General features: G+C 39.5%; 1 protein-coding gene and 1 long non-coding RNA gene across 3 annotated transcripts; one reads left to right on the forward strand and one right to left on the reverse strand.

Annotated features, from left to right (window-relative positions):
• Window positions 1-12,563: 12,563 nt before the first annotated feature.
• On the forward strand, window positions 12,564-13,634 carry LOC103722318 (protein DMP6-like). The gene has a single exon (XM_008812867.6). It carries the CDS (start codon window positions 12,796-12,798, stop codon window positions 13,414-13,416), a length of 621 nt encoding a protein of 206 aa, XP_008811089.3. The 5' UTR covers window positions 12,564-12,795; the 3' UTR covers window positions 13,417-13,634.
• Window positions 13,635-14,839: 1,205 nt separating this feature from the next.
• On the reverse strand, window positions 14,840-23,460 carry LOC149751568 (uncharacterized). Of its 2 annotated transcripts, XR_016397940.1 has the most exons (4): window positions 23,051-23,460; window positions 21,829-21,864; window positions 17,265-20,269; window positions 14,840-16,186 (listed from the first exon to the last, which is right to left on the reverse strand). It is a non-coding gene; the product is annotated as an uncharacterized LOC149751568 (long non-coding RNA). The 2 variants fall into 2 exon arrangements; XR_016397941.1 differs by lacking the exons at window positions 14,840-16,186; window positions 17,265-20,269 and adding an exon at window positions 20,276-20,750.
• Window positions 23,461-23,975: the final 515 nt, after the last annotated feature.

Genomic DNA, 23,975 nt, shown 5'->3' on the forward strand with positions numbered 1-23,975 from the left:
CAACAAATATTGAGGAATCTGTGTGAGGTTTAATTTCATATAAAATGGTTAGTGGGAGGTAGATGAATTGATATAGATGATTGGATCAAAAATCTAATGATTTGAGCATTTAAATTGAGTTGGTTCCAGCATGTATATTAAGTCCTTATTGTATTAAGATTTTCCATATTCTCAAGATGTTTGACGATCCTGGACAACTTGAAACTTTAGACATGTTGAAATTGATGGCTCTTACGAAGAATGGTTCCTATAAGAATGGGCTCTTGTAAGAATATAGTGAAATGTAGCTCTTGGAGGGCAAGTCATTTTTACACTCGAGCAATGACACACTGAGACAAAGTATGGCTTGTGGAGAGCAATGGTAACATTTGGTGCATTCAGAAGAGTAATTAAATATGGAGCATATATGAAGGGAAAATATTACATTGAATAATTAGTGGGAGGTAAATGAATTCATATAGATGATCAGGCCTAAAAAAGTTTGAATTGGGTTCCAACATATATATCAACTCCTTTCAGTATTTGGACTTTCTGCCTTCCCAACGATGACTTGATAACTTATACAATTAACATTGCTGTACTTTAAGTGAAAGAAAACAATTAACTAAGTGTTGGTTAGCAAATTAAGAATAAAAGTAGAAATCCTTATGGAATACACTGGAAGTGTTGGGAGCCTGATGAAAGTTTAGTTGGCACCTCTCCTCATTTATTTTTTATGGGCAGGTAATGTCTATATGTACATGAATGTGAGCCAGCGTGCATCAGTTTTGCATACATTGATTCACGAATCATAGCCAAAAAGTAGGGCTTGCATTGCTAGATCTGTCCCTTCATCTAGCAACTAGAGATTTTGCATTGGAGTTTTAGGTGATGCATCCTGAAGATCTTAGCCATCCATTCTTATAATATGTACTATCCTTGAGCAATTCCTTCCCATTTTAAGCCATTTATTTATATACTCCATTATGTATGCACATACAAGCACATAATACAAGTAATAATACAAGTGCAAATAGCAATTATAAAAATTTAGATATGAAATAGATTAATACCCTTTCGTAATCATGAGATTTTGCAAACTCCAATTTAAATTGAGAGTTTTCATCATGAACTCCTTATCAAAATCCAACAATACCAGAATCTTTTCCACAAAAAAAATTGAACATAGTTTAGACCTTTACAGAAGAAACTTAACTAGAATCATTATAATACAGTCATTTTTAACTATGTCGTGATATGATGAATTTATAATTAAATAAAAAGTTCGGATCACCATGTGACTGCGAAATGATATGCTCCGTGATCAGGAATCGAAAGAAAGGCGGATCGAACTTGCTCGACTCTTTTACAAACTTTGAGCAGGATGCCGGGATCTTGGAGGGCCAAGGGTGGGTGGATGGACGGCGTGCATTCTCATAATTTCGGCCGCCTCGCTCGCCTTTTTCAGAGTCCCCATGAACAGGTCCCGCTCCGAAGTCCTTCTTTGTGGCTCTTGGTCCCACGCAGCCACTTCCCGTACGTTCAAGTGACATCATTGGAGCACGCCAAGACTGCCTTTTTGTAAGCGTGGCAACGACGATACGAACATATAGCTGGCGTCGCAGCAACTCATAGGGGACCGTGCTCTTTTTGGCCGACCAAACTTTGTTGGCTCGTGCACACGAGGAACAAGCTCACGTTCACACGTCATGGATGCGACCATGGATGACCTTTGTTTTGTTTTTTTTTTGTTTTTTTGTTTTTTTTTTTTTTTTTTTGGTAAAAGCGGCTACTCATTTCATATAACTCTAACGTGAGTACAACCTGCTAAATCGCGAGAAAGTAAAAAAAGCAAAGAAGAAGGAACATCATAATCAGACGTCCAAGTAAAATCTCCGGAGTGCCGGGCAACATAAGAGGCGACCCAGTCTGCAGCCCTGTTCGCCTTCCTGAACACATGTCCTATCTGAACATCGTGCATCAACCGCACCATCCTCCGGGCCTCCCGAATCAGGGGATGACCATCCCCGAACCGATCCGCCCCTCGAAGCTAGTCGACAACCACAGATGAATCTCCCTCAAGGCAGATCCGCTCCACACCAAGTACTCGCCACACATAGGATATTCCCTCCCAAGCCGCCCGCAACTCTGCTCCAACCACTGTGAGTCCAGGCGTGCGCCGTCCTCCTACTGCTATCATCCTACCAAGGTGGTCCCTAACCACAAAACCAACCACTCCAGCCACACCATCCACTGACCGACTGCCGTCGAAATTTACTTTGAGATAGCTAAGGGGTGGGGGTACCCAAGAAACAAGGGCAAAACGGGGCGCTGAAGCAGCGTGGAGAGTATGACCTTTGTTCACTTGCTACGCGAAGCAAACGAGTGTGGCTTGTTGCTCCTTGCTCTCCTCGAGAATACACGCGCGAGGGAAGAGGTTCGTGTCTTCTTCCTTGGAAGTGGGTTATAACTCAACAACTTGGAGCTCATTATACCGAGTTCGGGTTGCACCTTTCTTACAAAAGGAACAGATGTCAAAGCATTCTGAAATTATTTATTCGCCCATTTACATAGATTTCGAAGCAACTATTGTGTAGAATTTGCATGAACGAGGGTGAATTCTTTCTATTAAATCTAGCCAATCATTAAAAATTGTATTTGTTGCATTTCCATTCTAACCTATGATGCAGGAGACCAAAGCTTGTTAATAGTAATTTTTTATATATAAATATATAGATGGACAGATAGATAAATAAATAATATTTTTCTACCATCTATCTCATCTTTGTTTGGCCTTGTTCTTGTTACTGACCCCTTTGCATATTAGCTCACATGATCTCTCTCCGTGCTTACAGATGCGATCTACATCCATGCCCACAAAGGATGGTACATTTTTATCTAAATAATTTCCTTTTTTTTTCTGTTTTGATAACCAACTTTTTCATGCGTTGGGTGAATTTCTATTACCACAGCTGATACTTGTGTATGTCTCACAGTATAATGCACACATTCCAAATCGTAGGGGTTAACGTGTTTTTGGTTTTTTTTTGCTCTTTTTTTTATAGCAAAGATCAAGTCAGTATATTATTTGCTATATATTTGAGGTTTCATAAGTTAAAATATCTTGCCCCATCATTTAATGGTGGCTATATATTATTTAAAATAAATTATAAAAATTTCTTAAGATTTATATTTATTATATTTATATCCACTAGTTTGTAAAATCTACACTTACACCTACTTAAACTAACGGCATTAGTGAATCCATTTACTTCATATAAAAAGTCAAAATTGTCCCAGAGTGATAAATAAATTACAAAAAGCTCCTAAAAATAGGAGTAAATTGTACTTACATCCAATAGTTTTTATCCCTCTGAGGTCTGTTTTTATCCAGCATTTTAACTCATAACGTAATAAAATGTTAGCCAAACCATTAATTTAAATAAGACCTAAATGCCACATTAGAAAAAATTAAAAAAATGACCAAAATAGCTTCAAGTGATATAACATCTAGCCAGGGAGGAGATCAGTCATGAGGTGCCATAGGTCTGAGTTTTATCTTGATGAGTTATCAGAAAAGTGCCATGTGCCAAAGAAAAAGTAATCTAAATCTCTCAAATAAGTGGATGCTTCTAAAATTTTCTATTGCAGAAAACTAACATCAAGAGTTTTATTGCTTGAGCTAGCTTGTCCATGGTCTAAGCCAGACTATAGAACCACAACTGATGCACCATCCAAAAAGAAGATATTGATTTGAATCTTTTTGATGATAGGCTGCGAGAGCTATTATAGCTCCATATGTAGATATAGAAATTTTCATTTACAACGATAATATAAAAAAATCATGTCTACAGTATTTGACGAATAAAACTCAAAATCAACAAATAATACACCGGCATCTTTGATCTTTATGATGTGGTGGGCAAAAAATCGAGAACAAAATTTGATTAGGAAGGATAGAGGCTAATCGGAAAAGATATTCGTCGTCGGATGTCAATTGGAAAGAAAGCTTGTCATCAGTCACTCGTCGTAAAGAGAAGCTCCTAGTGGGTTAGGCGAAGTAAAAAAAAACTCCTAGACGCTTAATCTTGAAGAGAAGAAGACTTTTGAAGACTTAATATTTCGAAGAGTTTCGAGAGTTGAAAAAGTGAAAGAGAAAATTTATTTTCTTATAGAAGTAATTTTAATTTTTTACAATAGATTAACGATTTCACTAATATTGTCAATTTAAACGGGTATAAGTGTAGGGTTTCACAAAATATTGGATGTAAGTATAATAAGTATGAATCTTAAAGAGATTTTGTAAGGTTATTTTAGTTATTTTAAAAATTTTTAACGTGGTAGTTAGGCCCATTAAAAGTTAACAATTTGACTAACATTCTATTAATTTTAGGATTGAAGTATTGGATAAAAATAAATCTTAGAGAGATAAGCGTAGATTTTTTATACTATTAAATATAAGTATAATTTATTTTAAATTTCATAAAAGTTCTTATAATTTATTCTATTATTTAAGGTTTCGTAGGGTTAAACTTTCTTGCCCCATCATTATGACATGCAGAACATTTTTAGGCCTTCTAGTAAGAATAAAGGCTCTTTTGGAATCTATGGCATAAAGAAATATAAAATTAAGGAAACGGCGAGGAATTAAAACCCCACCACCCCCAAGGAGCCACCGATTCAATTATGCAATCAACTAGCATTAATGGGGCCTAATGCATGTTCTAAGTGCGAGGCAAAAAGTCAACAAAGCCAACCTCAAAGTATTAACTTAAAACAGTGGTAGGATCACGATTATGAAAAAGTAAAAAGGACATTCTAGAAAACCTAGAATTAAATTTTTTTAAAGGTGTTATGATGGGCTTAAGTCCACTAAAAGCCGTGGTTGTGTACTTGTGCCTTCTCCCCAATCTACATCTACATTGATGGAATGCATAAATGGTTCATCCATTGTGACGGTATTGATGAAGGAAAAGTACATTATGCCCATGGAAAAGTGGCGATTACCATCTTTTAGTTTTGCACTAGGTAGAACCAAAAGATTAAAAAAATAGGAAATAAACAAATGAATAAAGTATCCTCGTCTGAGGAATATCAAGACTATATGGTAGTCTCTTTCTTTTCCTCATTGTCAAACAATTCAAAGGGTGAGAGCACCAACAAAAGTAGGTATATTTTTATCATTAGCAACTAGGACTGCCGGCAGCACCGCCAGCAGAAGACTATAGGTGGATCAATGATTAGAACCTTCTTTCCCTTATTATTTTGACCGAAATCAGGATACCAAACAAATAAGGAAGTGAGGATCTTTTACGATAGACGGCCACCCTGTAGTCAAAACTTGAAGAAGATAAGATCGGGTTCAAATGCTTTGAACCTTCAAAGATTTTTGAAGATAATGGAATGCTGCTTGAATCTATAGTAAAACAACCGCAAAAGTTAAGACAATGTAAAGATGATAACATAAAAGAGATTTTATTATTCTGAAAAAAAAAAATTTGACAGTTGCAACCTGATATTTATAGACTCTTAACTAGTAGAATGGGTGCTATTACTTAACTTTGAATACTTGTCTTCGCTATTGCGTGCTGCATAGGCCACTATCGCCAAAATAGGTAGTGCTTTCTTTTCTTTTACATTACAACTAGGTAGCAAAAAGATGGAATCTACTATTCATTTTGGATACTTATTTTTGCTATAGTATGCCACATGAACACTTTTGCAACACTTGATGGATGGTGTTACTTTTTTTTCATGTCATGGGTAGTAGAGAGATAGATACTACTATTCATCTCGGACACTTATCCTTTCTCTTGTATACCACATGGACTACCATTCTCGTCTATAATAGATAACATGATTGCTTTTTCCTTATCATAGTAGTTATAGTAGTTGGCTAGCCACCATCTTAAAACTTTACTCTATTAAGGTCTCATCTCGGCCAATAACTCTTACCCTTTGGGTATACATCCTAGTAACTTGGCTCGCACACTTTGCGTACCAGCCTATACCTTTGGCACGGCTTGTACACTTGGAGTATCGGCCTATAACTAGGTTAATAGACATATCGACCTGCACCTAGCCTAATACGCATCTATAGTTTGCACCTTTAGCGTACCGCCCTATATTCTTAATGTATCGACTTACATTCTTGGCATTTTGGCCTGCTTTTCTAATACTTGGTCTAAAGTTGCTTCCTTTTAGTAGTAATCAGCCTATTAACTTGTATTTCATCCTGTTGTCCGAATATTTCAGCCTGCTGACTAAGTATAACTCGGCCTATAAAATCATGTATTTTGGCATACTAGCTGAGTAAATTGGCCTATTGATTATGTTCTCAGTCTATACATTGGCATTTGATCGAAGATTGACATCCTTCGGGAACCTCTTATTCAGCCCACAAAAAAAGATATTTCTCGTACAGATCTACCATTATTCAGTCTATACTGGATGGTCCTTCAATATGGTATAGACAAACCCTAACCAACAATTTTTGTTCTACTGTTCTTGGTCTACTCTATGCTTTGATGCCTGTAAATTGTTCCTCAACTTTTCTGAACTTTCTACTATGTTTGCATGTGGGGAACATTGTTACCAGACGAGCATGATTTTGAACAGCGAGTATGGTGCACCAATAAAAAATAAAAAAAAAAAGACAGTCAGCCTGCTTTAGTTATCATAACAATCCAAAATTATTGTGAATGATGTTTTCAGCCAGACATAGCATTTCATTGCACATTCAGCTTGGTTAGGTTTCTCAAATTTAAATTGGTGGAAATCAGGTAAATTGAACCATACACCAGTGGATGTACGCTAGGGTGGTAAATTTTCTATTATTTTTCATTGTACCAGGCTTATTACTGGTGGTCGTGCTTTCCAAGCCAAGGCAAAATTGTGGACGAGAAGGTCCTTATCTTGAAGCATAGGATAGAAGAGTTCATGCTCCATTTGGAGCGCCACTCATCAAGGTATCAATGTAAGGTGGAGACAATAATACAGCGGGAGCTTTTGTGGCTGATCATTCCCATGCATGGACTATTCTGGATTTCTGAGGAACAAGTGTCTAAAGCTTTTAGAACTTAGAAGCATATTGTTTTCTAATTTTTTTTAGATGTATTCGCATCAGAGTAATATGAAACACCCATCTAAGCTATAAAAAAATAGCCTGGTGATGGTTAAGCATGTTTAGTCTCTTCATCTTGTTTATCTTTCTTTTTTTAAGAAAAAACTTTTATATTGGGCAGCTAGGATAGAAATACGGTAAAATACCTTCAATATTGATCCATCCCTTACCGATTATCTTGGGTTTTTTTCCAAGGGATAAAAAGAGTATAAGTCAAGTCAAGGATAAAAAGATAAGGTGAAGCTCCGGAACTAAAATCGAAGACTTTGAGGGAAGCTCAAGTCAAGGAGAAAAGGTTAAGGAGACAACGAGAAGCCCATGAAACTAATTAAAGTCGAGTAGCGCTTCATTAGTTTTCTAGATTAGATTTGTGAAAATCACATAACACTTTCACGTTACATCAACTTTAAAATTTTATGAATTATTTTATATGGTATATTATATATATATATATATATCTATATATGAAAGTTATCAATTTTTAGAAATGGTTACAGGTGATTCTCTGGTTAATAAATATATACATTAATACTCTTCATTTCGTTGATTTATTTATGAAATCTCACAATTCATATCATTCGGCCTTTTCTGCTTCCCTGAAAGAAAAAAAAATCCTCATGCACATGACTAGACTTGAGTTTGAGAAAAGGCAGGATACCATGTACCACAACATTTTAGTCTCATTGTTATAATACTACTGTCACAAACCTATTGTGCTGTTTCAATTCTTGTTATGCAACTCTTGTTAGCTAATGTTTTAGCAAAAAATCACTCAGCTAGTGTAGCGTATTTCCATTTCTCCATTTAACAAACTAAAGTGATCGGTGCAAGACACCTGAGTTACCCTAGCATTACTCTTTGTTTTGAAAGCTGTATGAATGGTGAGTATCAAGTTTATATAGAGATTTCTATGTGTGCATTTTTTGAGTAAAATTCTATATATGTAATCAGAAATAGCTTACTTCACAAAATCAATATTATATCATGGCTTAATCCTACAAGTCGGAGTTATCTTTTGGAGGTATACATAGAAATGCTACTTAGATATTGAATTTGTATTACAGAAGATGCATGTGCCGGATCTGGATTTAACTCCAACAAATTCTTCTCAAGGTGCACAATCTAGTTGCCTATATATCTTCTGGTCGATCCATAACTCAACCATGAGCATAAGATTATCTCAACATTTTTCAAGTTGCCTTTCTTGATCGAGCATGGAGTAACATTTTCTTTTTTTCATTAAAAAAACAAAGCATGGAGTAACACTCAGGCAACAAATGCTTCTGTTTATTAGTCTGGATGAGGTTCTTCCCTCTACTGATCATCAGACACTTAGTTTGGAACTATTTAATTCCTTTTCTTGTATCTATTCCTCTCCTCTCTTGACAATGTAACTCATCTCAATTGTAAATATGATTAATCTTCAATAAAAACCGTGTGGCTCCTTTCTGCCTTCCCTTTACATCAAAAAAAAAAAAATGAAAAGAAAAATAGAAGGCCAGCAGGACTTAATTTGGTCATTTGCTTAGCACCTCCTCTTCTGATCCTAAACTCCATGCACCACGGAATAGAGTAAAATAGGATAAGGAAATGAAAGCATGAGCAAGACTAGTTTTCTTGTGCATTTTAATATACCTTGTTAGCTCTTTTTCATGGCATGTGCCCTGACCTTGGGTGCGATTCATGCTGCTCGTGCACACGTCTAGTGTTAGCAAACACGATCAATGGTGGTCATCAGAAGGATAATAAAGGTTATCTCTTGGGAGACGGACAAAAATAAAGATATCAGCCAAACAAATCCTAATATTATACCTAAAAATCATCTCATGATCAGTTCATGAGAAGAAGCCGCTGTCATGGCGTGGAACAAGGGCAGTTGGATGTTAACACTTGTCTTTCTTTATTCCCCTTGACTGAGCTCTCCCTCTCAATCTTCCTATATGGGACGGATTAAACGAAAACAATGGTGGAGTACTCGTCCCTTGGCTCATGCGACTAATTCAACTGTTTGAATGGAATCCATTAAATCGTTTGATTCTCCGAGTGGCTGTGGCCTGTGAGAAAGACCCTCACTTACACTGGAAAGTGGAAGACACCCACTAATGAGTACTGGTCCCAATTTCTGGAAGAAAAGACCCCATGGAATACGGTCTGTCGGTAGGCTAGAAGAAACCAAATTAGCAATCCAAGTGAGCCCGCCCTACAGGCTAGAAAGCATCTTTCCGCCATGGAAAATTTGCACGCAAGGATGAGATGATGGAAAGGGGCCGGGAAACTTTGAAAAAAAACAAAAAGAAGAGAGAAAACAATCGCTGAAGATCCTTGCACATGGAGACTAGTGCCCTTAAAAATCCAAAGATGGTTCTCATCAATTCACCAGAACAGTTTGTCTATGATTAACACACTGTGCAGCATTATAGGTCTCAAGACTCTCGCTAATGAGGTCTTAAGACTCGGATATTATAGCATCACCTGATGCACTGCATGCACTAACCTAGTTGTTGCATGCGTCAGGATAGAGATCGAATGTTGGAAGCATAGTCGCAAGTTCAGGCAAAATTCAGCTAGGTGTAATGATTTGGATTCAAAAACAGTTCAAAAAATTCATCAAAATATCAGAAAAAAATTCAGATATTAAAAAAAAAGTATGAACTTACAAAATACCTATCAAATTATTTACTTCAAAATAAGTATAAAATTGGCAAAAGTAACAAATGATAGGAAAAAGATCTAGCAACAATATATTATATGGTTAATTTGTAATATTTTAAAAAATAAATTAGCCATAAATAAATCATAAAATTTGTGAATAATTCAGAGATAATTGAATAGTTCTAGATCGATCTATTTTTGAAGAATAATTCAGAGAATCAATGATCAAGATAAAACCAAGAATACTTCGATATTTTTTTTAAAAAATAGAAAATATTATAAATATGGTTGGAAGATGTTTCCTTGAGTTACCTGTGTGATACTCTGCATTTCTTTGAAATGACTTATGGTACTCCTCTTGTTATTATCATTATAAAAAGGTTAACATTAAATGGCTTCTGTCATAATATAGCAAGTTTATGCATCCTGTTTGTCAGTCTAAAATGGCTTGACATCATATAACCTCAACTCACTAGGATCCATGAGACCATATGCAAAGCTAATATAGTTGGTAAACACAATATGAGCCTAGAAAGTAAGCAAACCAGTTTTTAAACTCGAATGAACTCTGTGTTCGACGATATCCTACTCCTGGAGCTTCCACTCGTAGCAGACTCATAGGCCCTGGCAACAATGTTCCTCATCATTCTCAACTTTAATTTGTTCCTTCAAGGCATTTGGTCCATTTCCCTTTACTTGTTTGCAGATGTTTAATCTCTTACTATTGACGACATTTATATCATGCTCAAAATCTCACAATCAAAAGCCTTCCAAAATGATTCAAAACTGGAGACCGTTGGCTTGATGTTGCATGCTTTCCAAAAATCATTGCTAGGTTGCTAGACGTAACATTTGCAGTGTATGCTTCAACATTTAATCAATTTGATGTTAAATGCTCCACTGGCTTTGCCACGCAGAACCTTACATCCTGATCCCAAGCGATCCTCAGCAGCCATAGCCTCTTCCACTTATCCAATTTGAGTCAAAGTTCGAAAAAAGGTTCGATCTTTTAGCCTATGAGGCTACTACAGCTGCGCCAAATGAACCTCCTCTTTTCTCTACTAAATTAAACACCAGAGTTCATGGCGCCCCTCCATTCATCCGGGTTTAAACTAGACTAGCCAAGCCTTGATCATCCTGTAAAGCACCTCGCATGCATGCTTCTAGATCGTCCTAGCCAGGACTTATTCCACCGAGCAGACTAACCCACAGCTTGTTGGACCCAGCAAGCAGCGTATGTGGGCTGGGTTCTGAAAACAATGAGTTGGGACGTTCGAGGGCCTGAATTTTATAAACGGAACTTGGAACAGCTGTGATGAAGCCCATAAGCCAGGACGACCTGGCCCAACTTTCTTTCTTTTAATTTCCTTTTTCCTTCTTCTGAGAAAAAAGAAGGGGCTAATACATTATCCATTTCACGAGTATTTGGAATATTGGATTATATGTTTAAAAGTGATAAATATTAATCAAATAAGAGTTCTGCAGAAAGCAACGTTTTTTTTTTTCTTGCCTTCAAGCCATACATCAAGGCCAAGACCCAAAAATTTAATGGCCAGATCCTGGTCTGGTGGCCGATTAACAAATGAAATTATATCCGTTATTGCGTGCCCGCTCTTCCTGGGACATGCTAGTTCTAGACTTCTAGTCATTGACTACTTAGCTTTACAGAAATGCTTCCAATTTAAATGGAAGCAAACATGACCAGAAACAGCTAAGAGAACTCTTCAACACCACAGTGGAGCGCATGGAATCGATCTCAATATCATGTTTGTTTTTGCAAGTCAAGTCAAATGACGAACCGGTCTGTAGACAAAAGAGGAAAATGCATACATCAAAGACTGATATGCGTGCTCCACATACTGTTGTACAATTTAAGATCATGCGTGTATGTATATACTATGCAACCACCCATCTGTAGAGCCTAACAATGAGTTGAGGTGGTTTCAGGAAGTATCTCGAAAATTTTTATACAAATTGTAATAACCCAGCTAATGTATACCAAAAGGCTAGATTTCAGGAAGTATCTCAAAAATAGCTAGCTGAAAAGTATTGTTTGGATTTTTCGATCTTATATAAATACCAAAAATCTACCCAGTTAATAACCAATGTGCATGAGACTAGATACACGCCTGCATGGATTCTCACATACTCCCACCGTCTAAGTTCTAACGTCCTCGTCAGGTTAAGGGTTCAAATCCATGTAAATCTAATCATTAGCACCACGATTGGTCCGTGATCAGGTCCAATGGATCCGTGCTATAGTATTCTCTAGTCCACATAAGTTATTGACTGGGTCCATTCTGATATCATTTGTAATAACATAGGACCTCGCCCAAAATGGCTAGCTAAAATGTATCCAATGTTTTTTGATCTTGTATAAATATCCAAAATTTATCCAGCCAATAACCAATATAAGATTAAATACACGTCTGTACATATTTTCATAGGGATAATATTGAGGCACTAGGTTCTATTTATCTTTTGATACCACAATGCTTTTGCAGCAGGTTTCCTCGCAACCAGGATACTATGATCCCGGTGTCCAGGAGCCGCACCTACACGCTGACACCCAGGAAAACCCCCTCTTCTTTAATGCAACACCACACACCATGTTAAACGATCGAAGTACCAAACTCGGCTGCCGTCTCTTATCCAGCAAAAAAAAGCCCAAGCGTGAACGCGAACATCCAATAAGCTTGGCTGCCGTCGCTTCCGGCTTTTTTTTATGAAACTCTGTTGTATAACGGCCACGAGAGCCGCCGTCTAAAGAAAAGAAAACCAAAGACGCCGTCTTCGAAGTTGGGTCTTTCCTTTTGTCGATGACTTGTCCTTCACAAATAAAAAATAAAGCAAAACCCCCTCCGCAATTCTAGTGATGTTCCTTGCAAGCTATTCCTTCACCCCCTCCTCGCTTCGACTCCCACGAATCCCTTCTCTATAAACTCACCAACCTACCATTTGATCGTCGTGATCACCTCCCAGTTTGAGAAGGAGGTACAGGGAAGAAACAGAAAGAAGAGACCGGTGCTGTCGGGACAAAGATGGAAGATATGGAAGCCCATCATCATGAAGAAGAGCAGCAGCCTCTCCTGGCTTCCAAGCCATCGGATGAGGACAGGATGACCATGGTGCAGCAGGCCATAAGCCAGACTTTTAAGAGCGTCGCCCATCTCGCCAACCTCCTCCCAACCGGCACGGTCCTCGCCTTCCAAGTCCTGTCCCCCATCCTCACCAACTTAGGCCGCTGCACCGATGCGAACCGAACCATGACCGCGTGCCTCGTGGTCCTCTGCGGGCTGTCATGCTTCGTCCTAAGCTTCACCGACAGTTTCCAGGACAAGACCGGGAAAATAAGGTATGGACTCGCCACCTTCGGGGGCATGTGGATCATCGACGGCGCTAAGCCTCTCCCTCCAGAGATAGCGGCCAACTACAGCGTAAAGTTCGTAGACTTTGTCCACGCTTTCATGTCGGTGTTGATCTTCGCGGCGGTGGCCTTGTTTGATAAGAACGTAGGGTCGTGCTTCTACCCTGTCCCGTCGGAGGATATGGAGCAGGTGCTCACTGCATTGCCGGTTGCGATCGGAGTGTTTGGCAGTGCAGTGTTTGTTACTTTCCCTACGACTCGCCATGGAATTGGCTTCCCAGTTTCCCCTCGTTGATGCTTCAATCTGCGTGCGTGGATGCTTGCTCCCCGTGTAGTTCTACTGAAACAGTCAATATATATGGTCTTCATGTTGAAACAGTAAATGGGATTGGCAGTGTTTTAATTTTTTCATAAGATAAAGAGTTGAATTTAATACTTTGGCAGCTCCGTTGATACCGCAAGAGTTAAGAAACGGTGGTTTCTTGCGGCAACAAGCAAGTTGCCTTCGACGCATTCTTTTCTTGTGTATATGGAAATCGTCCTCGAATGCTCTACCGAAAATAGTGATGTGCTTCTTGTTATAATTGGGTAGATATAGACAGTGATGGTCGTGTTCCTTTGAAGTGTTCATAATTGATATACTTCAAAAAAATAAATTAATAAACATCGATCATTGCTTATGGGGAGAGATAACTGAGGAGGAATATCTTCTTTTGGTAAGAAACAAGACAAAGATATTGAGAGGAATAATTCCTTCCCTCTCTGCGTGTTATTCTCTGCCATTTGGGTTGCATTCTATATATTGCTGAGCACGTCATGCCAATATGTCGAGTTCATAGCAGGAGATGTCAGTGACCTGAAGCAGTAATAAGAAAGATCATCAACCACTTATTCCACTAACTATAACACAGCATCCAACCAAAGAATTGGATTTACAAAGTCATCCAATGACCATCGCTAAAGAGGAACTTTGCAAATACGTACGTTAATCAGCTTAGACAAACAAATAATGCCGCCACATCATTCCATACCTGAGAGCTCTAAACAATCCCCATAATATTTTAAATATCTAGAGCACAACAAATAAGATCTGAAGCTATTATACGGATGAGAAATGCCGCCTTCCATTTTCCTCACATAAACAAACCTCGCTCGCATTGACTGGCACAGGGAAGTGGATGGTGGCATGCCTTTTACGTGGTCATTTCATAATGTTCATCCGCACAATCTTTAAATCCTTGTAAGTGAAAGATTCTCAAAATTAATAAGAAGATATAAAGATCAAAAAATAAAACTGCTCTTTTTTAAACAAGGTGCCATAACAAACTTTACAATAATTTTCTCTGACTACCTTTACAAGGTTCCAAATAGAAAAACTTCGACCATTACGATTTTTTGAAGAGCTGAAAAAGGTGGATAAGATCTATCCCAAAATATTAATCTGAATTATCCGTGTGATAAAAGGTCCTGCTCTACTATAAAAAAAAGTTTCATACATGACATAACCCCTATTCTGATTATAGGAGGGCTGAATTTTTTTGAGCCAAGCCAAGAGACTGTCTCAGATAGACCATAGACATATAAAAACTTGAAATAACAGATGTGATTTAATATCGTCAAGGTATCATAATGTTATCTAATAATATTCAAATTAAAAAAAAAAAAAACCTTAAAGTATCTAAGGCTTCTTGCGATGGTTTATAGTGATTGTCCCCGCATGATATTGTCAAAAATATAAAATTATTATTTTTTTGCATCTTCATCCCTGACATATTTTGTTTTTACGTATAAGAGCCTGTCCTTTTTATTTTTATATGAAATCGCTGCAAACTACTCCATTAGTGGATGCTTTAAGAATCTTGTAGTACGAAAAATATAGGAATTATTCCCCAACCACTAGATAAATCTTCCTTTAGTTTGTGCTTCACATGGAAGAAATGCTGGAAGGAGCACACTCAAACAAGCATGGGCCCGAGGCCATACACACCAGTCAATAAATGTACCGGTGATCAATTACCCTGCCAAATCACTCTAACGTGGGTACAACCTGCCAAATCATAAGAAAGTAAACAATACATAGGAGAGTGCGCCGCTAATCTCGCCAACCTTCTGCCCACCAGTGCGGTCTTCACCTCCCAATTTTTGTCCGACTCAGGTTGCATCTTTCGCACGAAAGAAAGGATTCACCTTCCTTCATGCGAGTTCACTGCAGGATCACCCACAGTACAGATCCCAAAGCGCCCCAATCTCCATCATCCATCCGTCTGCACAAATCTAAAAGCAAGGAGTGGATAATCCTAGGGTGGATTCGCGCAAAGGAAGGCGAATCCTTTTGTCTCTGAAAAGATACGACTCGAGTCCGTTCTCCTCCCCTACCTGCATCGACCTCGTCCATGTTTGCCATTCGAGTGTTGGGAAGTGCGCTCTTTGCTGTTTTGCCAAACACCCTCCTGCAGGCAAGGTCTTTCCATAATATTAAGAGTGGAATTTTACTTTATGCTGAAATGACGTTTAGGCTCGTGGGGTTTGGATCAGGTGCAAGCAACTCTAAACCTAAAGTTATTGCTATCTCAAAAATTTCGCATTATATAAGTTGGACCTGGAACATGCACATGGTATTTATACAAACTCCACCTTACCTTAGTCAATATGATAGGATATTCTCTGTTATACGACTCCAAGGATACGTTTTTACCTAGGCAGATGCGGGAGTAATCCATCTAACCAATTCATGACCTTCTACTTAAACCATAAATTGAGATTGGAAAAAAAATCTAAGCAAATCCAAGCAAATCAAAGTTCCATGTAAAACCTGTTTATGTCACGCCCCGAAATCGGATCATGACACGGCCGTGCTATTGCGAACCCTTGCCCGCAATAACACGCAGCCACTTTAAAAACTTTAAATCAATTATGAACAATTTCTTTCTTGAATGTTAACAAATGTTTTATCAATAAAAGATTGATTACAAAGCATCTAAAATAGAAACATTTAATGTGTCATTTTCTTTTCCCCATAACCCTGAAACATGTCACGCTCCTCGTTCCTAGCATCTCCTATTCATCTGTAAGAACATAAATAAATGGGTATGAGCTATAAAGCTCAGTAAGTAACCATGCATAATCTTATCTGATTAATCATAATATTTTCTCATACTAGTGCATTAATTTAAGAAACTAACAGTCGTAACAAAGTAAGCATTTCATATAACAAACCAGTCATAAAACTATGCATGTCCATTTATGCAACTTCATAAACATGGCTATGCATTATAAAACTTTTGTCATTATCCCATGCTTTGAAATCCGTACTTATCATTATTCATGCTTTGAAATCTGTGCTATTATTCATACTTTGAAATTCGTGCTCTCAGATGATAGTGCAGCTATGGTCACTATTATCACCCGTGACAGAGCCATAATCTTTACCAACTATTATTCCCCGTTGGCAGGGTCTAAGCCAAGCTACTATAACCCGCTGGCGAGGGCCGTATGCCGAGCTACTGTAACCCGCTGGCGAGGGCCATAATCTTTGCCAACTATTGTTCCCCGTTGGCAGGGTCTAAACCAAGCTACTATAACCCGCTGGCGAGGGCCGTATGCCGAGCTACTGTAACCCGCTGGCGAGGACCATAATCTTTGCCAACTATTGTTCCCCGTTGGCAGGGTCTAAACCAAGCTACTATAACCCGCTGGCGAGGGCCGTACATAGCGATCTGAGAGTTCTTAAAAACATATCATGCTTTTCATAAATCTTTTCTCATCGGTACTTTGGAAAGTGAGTAATGGCATCATGCTGAATAAAATTCATGATCATGCTGAAAACTTTATTTTTCTTTCCATGCATCTTTCTACCTCATCATAATAATGTGTAAATAATATAATAATCATTATGGATGCTATTTATCCAAAATCATGCAATCATTTGCTAACACATGTTGGATCCTAATTTTGTGAAAATATAAATAATCATATACAATTTCATAATCAAATAGCCACAAGTATTTGATAAAACATAAGATTATATCCGGGTTACTTATATTTTCCACAATTCATATACACAATTCCAATTCTATAAAAATACTTTTTCACCATATAAAATGTGATACATGATCCATAATAAGATTAAGACATGTTACTTACCTTAATTTGCTCACCCAAATGCCAATTCTCCAATACCTAGCAAGATCATTAAATTACATGTCACTTGCACATTTAATCTTTATTCATTTATAATCTTAAAGTCATTTACAACCCATCCATAGGGCTTAATTTCATTTTCGGGTCCATAGCCTAATTCAATTTCTGATTCAGGCCCATGACTCAATTTAATTTCTGTTCTGGTCTGGGTCAGCTTCTAGTTCAGACTTGATTCAACCTCTGATTCAGGTCTGATTCAGCTTCTGGCTCAGTTAATTCTGGGTTTAAGAATATTGGGCTCAGACGAGGGCCTAGTCCGGCCTCAGGCCTTTAAAGCCTTGTTCATTTGAAGCCCACCGCCGAAATCAAGCCCAATTCGGCCCATAGCACTTTTTTTTATTATATATATATATTTCCCTTCTTTTCTTCTTTTTCTTTTCTTTTCCTCTTTTTTTTTTCTTTTCTTCTTTCTTTTCTTTCTTCTTCTCCCTTCCCGAACCTTCTCTTTCTTCCTTCTTCGTTCCATCCCGATCTCCTCCCCTTTTCTCCTCTTCTCCCACGAAACTGGGGAACGAGCTCGAAAGGGTGCTCGGGATGAGGCCGGCCCGAAGCCGACGGCGCTGCGGCCAACCGGCGGCACCGACGGCGGCCGGGGTCCCACCTGCGGCAGCCGTGGCCCGACTGGCAGCTCTACTCCTCCACCTCCGGTGGAGGAGATGGGTCACGACCACCCGTCGGGGAGTGACAAGACCGGCCGAAGCCGGTGATGCTCGCGAAATGCGCGGCCAACACCCGTGGTCGGCCCGATGGCGTCTACGGTGGCCCGAGCCGACGACGTCCATGGCCATCGGAAATCGCCCTTCGGTCCATCTTCTCTGATTCCCTCCAGTCACAATCAAACCGGTTCCCTCCATGGGAACCGGATTTGTACAAGCCGAGAACCATCCCCATGAATCGAGAGGTAGGTTCATTTTTTGGATTTTTTAGATCTAGGGTTTTAATGAGAAGGGGAAGTCACCGTTGAGTGGAGGGGAAGGTTCTTCAACATGGGCCGTCAATGGTTTTCGGTCGATGGACCCAGTGCCGGATGAATGCCGCCCATGATAAGATCTTCCCCTCTACATCATCTCCCTACCCATCTTTCTCTGTTAATCCTCTTCTAGCTAGATTGGATCTAAGCTATTAACATGTAAATCATGAATGGGGAGAAGGGTTAGGGTTTACCTAGCTCCGATAAGCCGTGAAGTATTTCCGGCGAGCTGCTGTGTCTGCTCCGGTGGCGCGGTGCGACGACGAGCTATCAGTCCCCCCCTCCTCTGGTGCCACTGCTATCTGGCTCCTTGCACAGAAGGAAGAAGGTGAGGAGTAGGGAGAGTGTAGTCGATGGGGTCCTGTACTCAGGACTCCATGGGTTTTTATGACCCTCCATCAAACTCAGAGGGGTGGGGGACCGCGGCTGTTAGGTGGTTATAACCACCTCAACAGTTGCCGCCCTCTACCTCCTTCCTTCCAAAATTTCCAGATGGACCGTCGGCTTTGGTCCATGCCGGTCCATCTGGTCCGGGGTTTACATTCTTCCCTCCTTAAAAGAAATTTCGTCCTCGAAATTTTACATACTTTAATCCTTAAACAAATGAAGATACTTAGTCTTTTATCTAATATTCCACTAGACTTCCGCTGCGCAACTTTAATTGAGCCCAACATATCAAAGGCTCAGTCCCAATTTGTATTAACTCTAACTTTCTCACTTAAGTGAAAAGATTCTTAAACATAACATCCATAAGTATAGCCCTCTTTTTTTCTTTTTTTTTTCTTTTTTTTTATAAGAGAGATGACATCACATAAAGACTGGTTCAATTCTTATGACGTGCATTTTAGAGGGTTAGAAACCCAGAAGATACAAAGGTGTCAGAAGATTTACAATTAATTGACACCTGGCCTTCATGGCATTATCTAGGATGATATTTGTCACTATTTGGTCATTTGTACCAGCATTCTACTGAGTCAATGCAAAAGCTGAGCTTCCGATGTAGTAGGTTCCGAATCATTCTTCTTTTTATTTGGACAATCCCGTGCGAAATGTCCATGTTGACCACAAATGAAGCAGACTCCCATCTTCTTAAAACAAGGCCCTCCATGAGTCTTGCCACAGTAGGTACAGACCTCAAACCTCTTCTTCTTATTTGTACTACTTTCAAGGTTCTGTGGCCTGTCACTCAGACTTTCTGTCATCTTGGGTCTCTTCTGGTCACTTCTTTCTTTTTCTGATCTCTTCAATTCGGCTTCCAATTTTAGAGCCCTTTCCAATACATCCTGGTAACTAGTGAAAAGCAGAACAGCCAACCTGGACCTGATCCCATATCTCAGGCCTTGTTCAAACCTATTAGCTTTACTTATCTCTTCCTCCATGAATTGAGGACAAAACCTGCCCAATTCATTAAACTTGCTGGCATATTCCAATACTGTCATATTCTCGGTCTGTTTCAGGGCCAAGAATTCGTTCTGCTTCACCAATCTCACTGACTGAGGAAAGTATTGGTTGTAAAATTTACCTTTAAATTCCTCCCATGTCAGTTGTTCACCATTTCCTTGAACAGCAGCCTTCATAGCTATCCACCAGAACTTAGCGTTTCCTTTGAGCATAGGAACCGCCAATTTGACCTTGACCTCCTCGGGAAATTGTAGGGCATCATACATCTCCTCTATCTCCCGAATCCAAGCCTCCGCAGCCAAGTATCAGCACCTCCCTCAAACATTGGAGGGTGCAGCCTCCGAAATTTCTCATAATAGGTATCGGTAGACGACACAGGTCGGAAGGAGAGTTGCGTCTGCTGCTGCTGCTGAAGAAGCTGTGCCACCACTTGGCATACCCCAGCCAGATCTGCCTGAGTAGCTACAACATTTGAGGCTGGCCTAGCTGGCATGTTGGTAGCTTCTTGGGTTGATGCTTTCACTCCTTTCCTTTTATAGTTAGCCAGAACTTCATTCTCGCTATCACTCATCGTCACCTATCAAAATGTAGTATTAATCATTATCCATTTCATCACATTATATATATATATATATAGAAATTTTCTCTTATTATTATTATTGCTATTATTTTTATTTATTTAATATTTAAAATGTCATTATTGTTCTTACTGTGACTCCAATCATGTGAAAGCTAACTTAGCTATCCATTTCCATGATTAATTTTAAAAGTTTTTAAATCATGGTTAAACTTATTGCTCTGATACCACTTGATGTCACGCCCCGAAATCGGATCATGACACGGCCGTGCTATTGCGAACCCTTGCCCGCAATAACACGCAGCCACTTTAAAAACTTTAAATCAATTATGAACAATTTCTTTCTTGAATGTTAACAAATGTTTTATCAATAAAAGATTGATTACAAAGCATCTAAAATAGAAACATTTAATGTGTCATTTTCTTTTCCCCATAACCCTGAAACATGTCACGCTCCTCGTTCCTAGCATCTCCTATTCATCTGTAAGAACATAAATAAATGGGTATGAGCTATAAAGCTCAGTAAGTAACCATGCATAATCTTATCTGATCAATCATAATATTTTCTCATACTAGTGCATTAATTTAAGAAACTAACAGTTGTAACAAAGTAAGCATTTCATATAACAAACCAGTCATAAAACTATGCATGTCCATTTATGCAACTTCATAAACATGGCTATGCATTATAAAACTTTTGTCATTATCCCATGCTTTGAAATCCGTACTTATCATTATTCATGCTTTGAAATCTGTGCTATTATTCATACTTTGAAATTCGTGCTCTCAGATGATAGTGCAGCTATGGTCACTATTATCACCCGTGACAGAGCCATAATCTTTACCAACTATTATTCCCCGTTGGCAGGGTCTAAGCCAAGCTACTATAACCCGCTGGCGAGGGCCGTATGCCGAGCTACTGTAACCCGCTGGCGAGGGCCATAATCTTTGCCAACTATTGTTCCCCGTTGGCAGGGTCTAAACCAAGCTACTATAACCCGCTGGCGAGGGCCGTATGCCGAGCTACTGTAACCCGCTGGCGAGGGCCATAATCTTTGCCAACTATTGTTCCCCGTTAGCAGGGTCTAAACCAAGCTACTATAACCCGCTGGCGAGGGCCGTACATAGCGATCTGAGAGTTCTTAAAAACATATCATGCTTTTCATAAATCTTTTCTCATCGGTACTTTGGAAAGTGAGTAATGGCATCATGCTGAATAAAATTCATGATCATGCTGAAAACTTTATTTTTCTTTCCATGCATCTTTCTACCTCATCATAATAATGTGTAAATAATATAATAATCATTATGGATGCTATTTATCCAAAATCATGCAATCATTTGCTAACACATGTTGGATCCTAATTTTGTGAAAATATAAATAATCATATACAATTTCATAATCAAATAGCCACAAGTATTTGATAAAACATAAGATTATATCCGGGTTACTTATATTTTCCACAATTCATATACACAATTCCAATTCTATAAAAATACTTTTTCACCATATAAAATGTGATACATGATCCATAATAAGATTAAGATATGTTACTTACCTTAATTTGCTCACCCAAATGCCAATTCTCCAATACCTAGCAAGATCATTAAATTACATGTCACTTGCACATTTAATCTTTATTCATTTATAATCTTAAAGTCATTTACAACCCATCCATAGGGCTTAATTTCATTTTCGGGTCCACAGCCTAATTCAATTTCTGATTCAGGCCCATGACTCAATTTAATTTCTGTTCTGGTCTGGGTCAGCTTCTAGTTCAGACTTGATTCAACCTCTGATTCAGGTCTGATTCAGCTTCTGGCTCAGTTAATTCTGGGTTTAAGAATATTGGGCTCAGACGAGGGCCTAGTCCGGCCTCAGGCCTTTAAAGCCTTGTTCATTTGAAGCCCACCGCCGAAATCAAGCCCAATTCGGCCCATAGCACTTTTTTTTTATTATATATATATATTTCCCTTCTTTTCTTCTTTTTCTTTTCTTTTCCTTTTTTTTTTTTCTTTTCTTCTTTCTTTTCTTTCTTCTTCTCCCTTCCCGAACCTTCTCTTTCTTCCTTCTTCGTTCCATCCCAATCTCCTCCCCTTTTCTCCTCTTCTCCCACGAAACTGGGGAACGAGCTCGAAAGGGTGCTCGGGATGAGGCCGGCCCGAAGCCGACGGCGCTGCGGCCAACCGGCGGCACCGACGGCGGCCGGGGTCCCACCTGCGGCAGCCGTGGCCCGACTGGCAGCTCTACTCCTCCACCTCCGGTGGAGGAGATGGGTCACGACCACCCGTCGGGGAGTGACAAGACCGGCCGAAGCCGGTGATGCTCGCGAAATGCGCGGCCGACACCCGTGGTCGGCCCGATGGCGTCTACGGTGGCCCGAGCCGACGACGTCCATGGCCATCGGAAATCGCCCTTCGGTCCATCTTCTCTGATTCCCTCCAGTCACAATCAAACCGGTTCCCTCCATGGGAACCGGATTTGTACAAGCCGAGAACCATCCCCATGAATCGAGAGGTAGGTTCATTTTTTGGATTTTTTAGATCTAGGGTTTTAATGAGAAGGGGAAGTCACCGTTGAGTGGAGGGGAAGGTTCTTCAACATGGGCCGTCAATGGTTTTCGGTCGATGGACCCAGTGCCGGATGAATGCCGCCCATGATAAGATCTTCCCCTCTACATCATCTCCCTACCCATCTTTCTCTGTTAATCCTCTTCTAGCTAGATTGGATCTAAGCTATTAACATGTAAATCATGAATGGGGAGAAGGGTTAGGGTTTACCTAGCTCCGATAAGCCGTGAAGTATTTCCGGCGAGCTGCTGTGTCTGCTCCGGTGGCGCGGTGCGACGACGAGCTATCAGTCCCCCCCTCCTCCGGTGCCACTGCTATCTGGCTCCTTGCACAGAAGGAAGAAGGTGAGGAGTAGGGAGAGTGTAGTCGATGGGGTCCTGTACTCAGGACTCCATGGGTTTTTATGACCCTCCATCAAACTCAGAGGGGTGGGGGAACGCGGCTGTTAGGTGGTTATAACCGCCTCAACAGTTGCCGCCCTCTACCTCCTTCCTTCCAAAATTTCCAGATGGACCGTCGGCTTTGGTCCATGCCGGTCCATCTGGTCCGGGGTTTACAGTTTACATCAATATGCCGGGTAGAATGTAAAGTTTGGACCCAAATTAAAATAGAAGTAGATCTAGGTTGGGCGTTCCAAACTGAACGAACTCGATCAATTTGTTTGCATTTGGTTTTGATTTCTTGCTCGGGCCAAATCGACCTTTTCGGACCTATTTTTCCCTGCCAAGTCATTCTTGTATTTTTATTCATTTAACGTCGAGCTCATGGCTCAATTCTTGAACATAGGGTTTTGTTTTATAAAGAGTGGTGGCTTGAAAAGGAATAATTGTTGTCATGCAAGTATTGAAAGGATAGGACTTTCATGAGCACTTTATGAGATGGTCACTGGTAAAACCCTTTTAATAGTTGCCGGTTCTATTTATCTATCTCTGTGTAAGTCTAGATAATGTTTAATTGATCAATAACACAAACAAAAGAACATCTTTAAAAACGGTGTGTTCTTGAAACCTTTTACATTATATAGTGAACTTAGGCCTGGTTTGGACGGGGGAGAGAGTATTAATGATAAATTTTGATTAGTAGCAGTTTCTATAAGATTAATTATTTTCTAAAAGAAATGCGGTTCTTGTTTTCC

The sequence above is a fragment of the Phoenix dactylifera genome, chromosome 12 (genome assembly GCF_051530095.1).
Source record: "Phoenix dactylifera cultivar Ajwa chromosome 12, Ajwa_hap1_PhDact_Kaust_v1.1, whole genome shotgun sequence".
Classification (NCBI taxonomy): Eukaryota; Viridiplantae; Streptophyta; class Magnoliopsida; order Arecales; family Arecaceae; genus Phoenix; species Phoenix dactylifera.

Coding starts and splice junctions, on each gene's coding strand:
- LOC103722318 (XM_008812867.6), top strand. CDS start 12,796: ATGGAAGATATGGAAGCCCATCATCATGAAGAAGAGCAGCAGCCTCTC.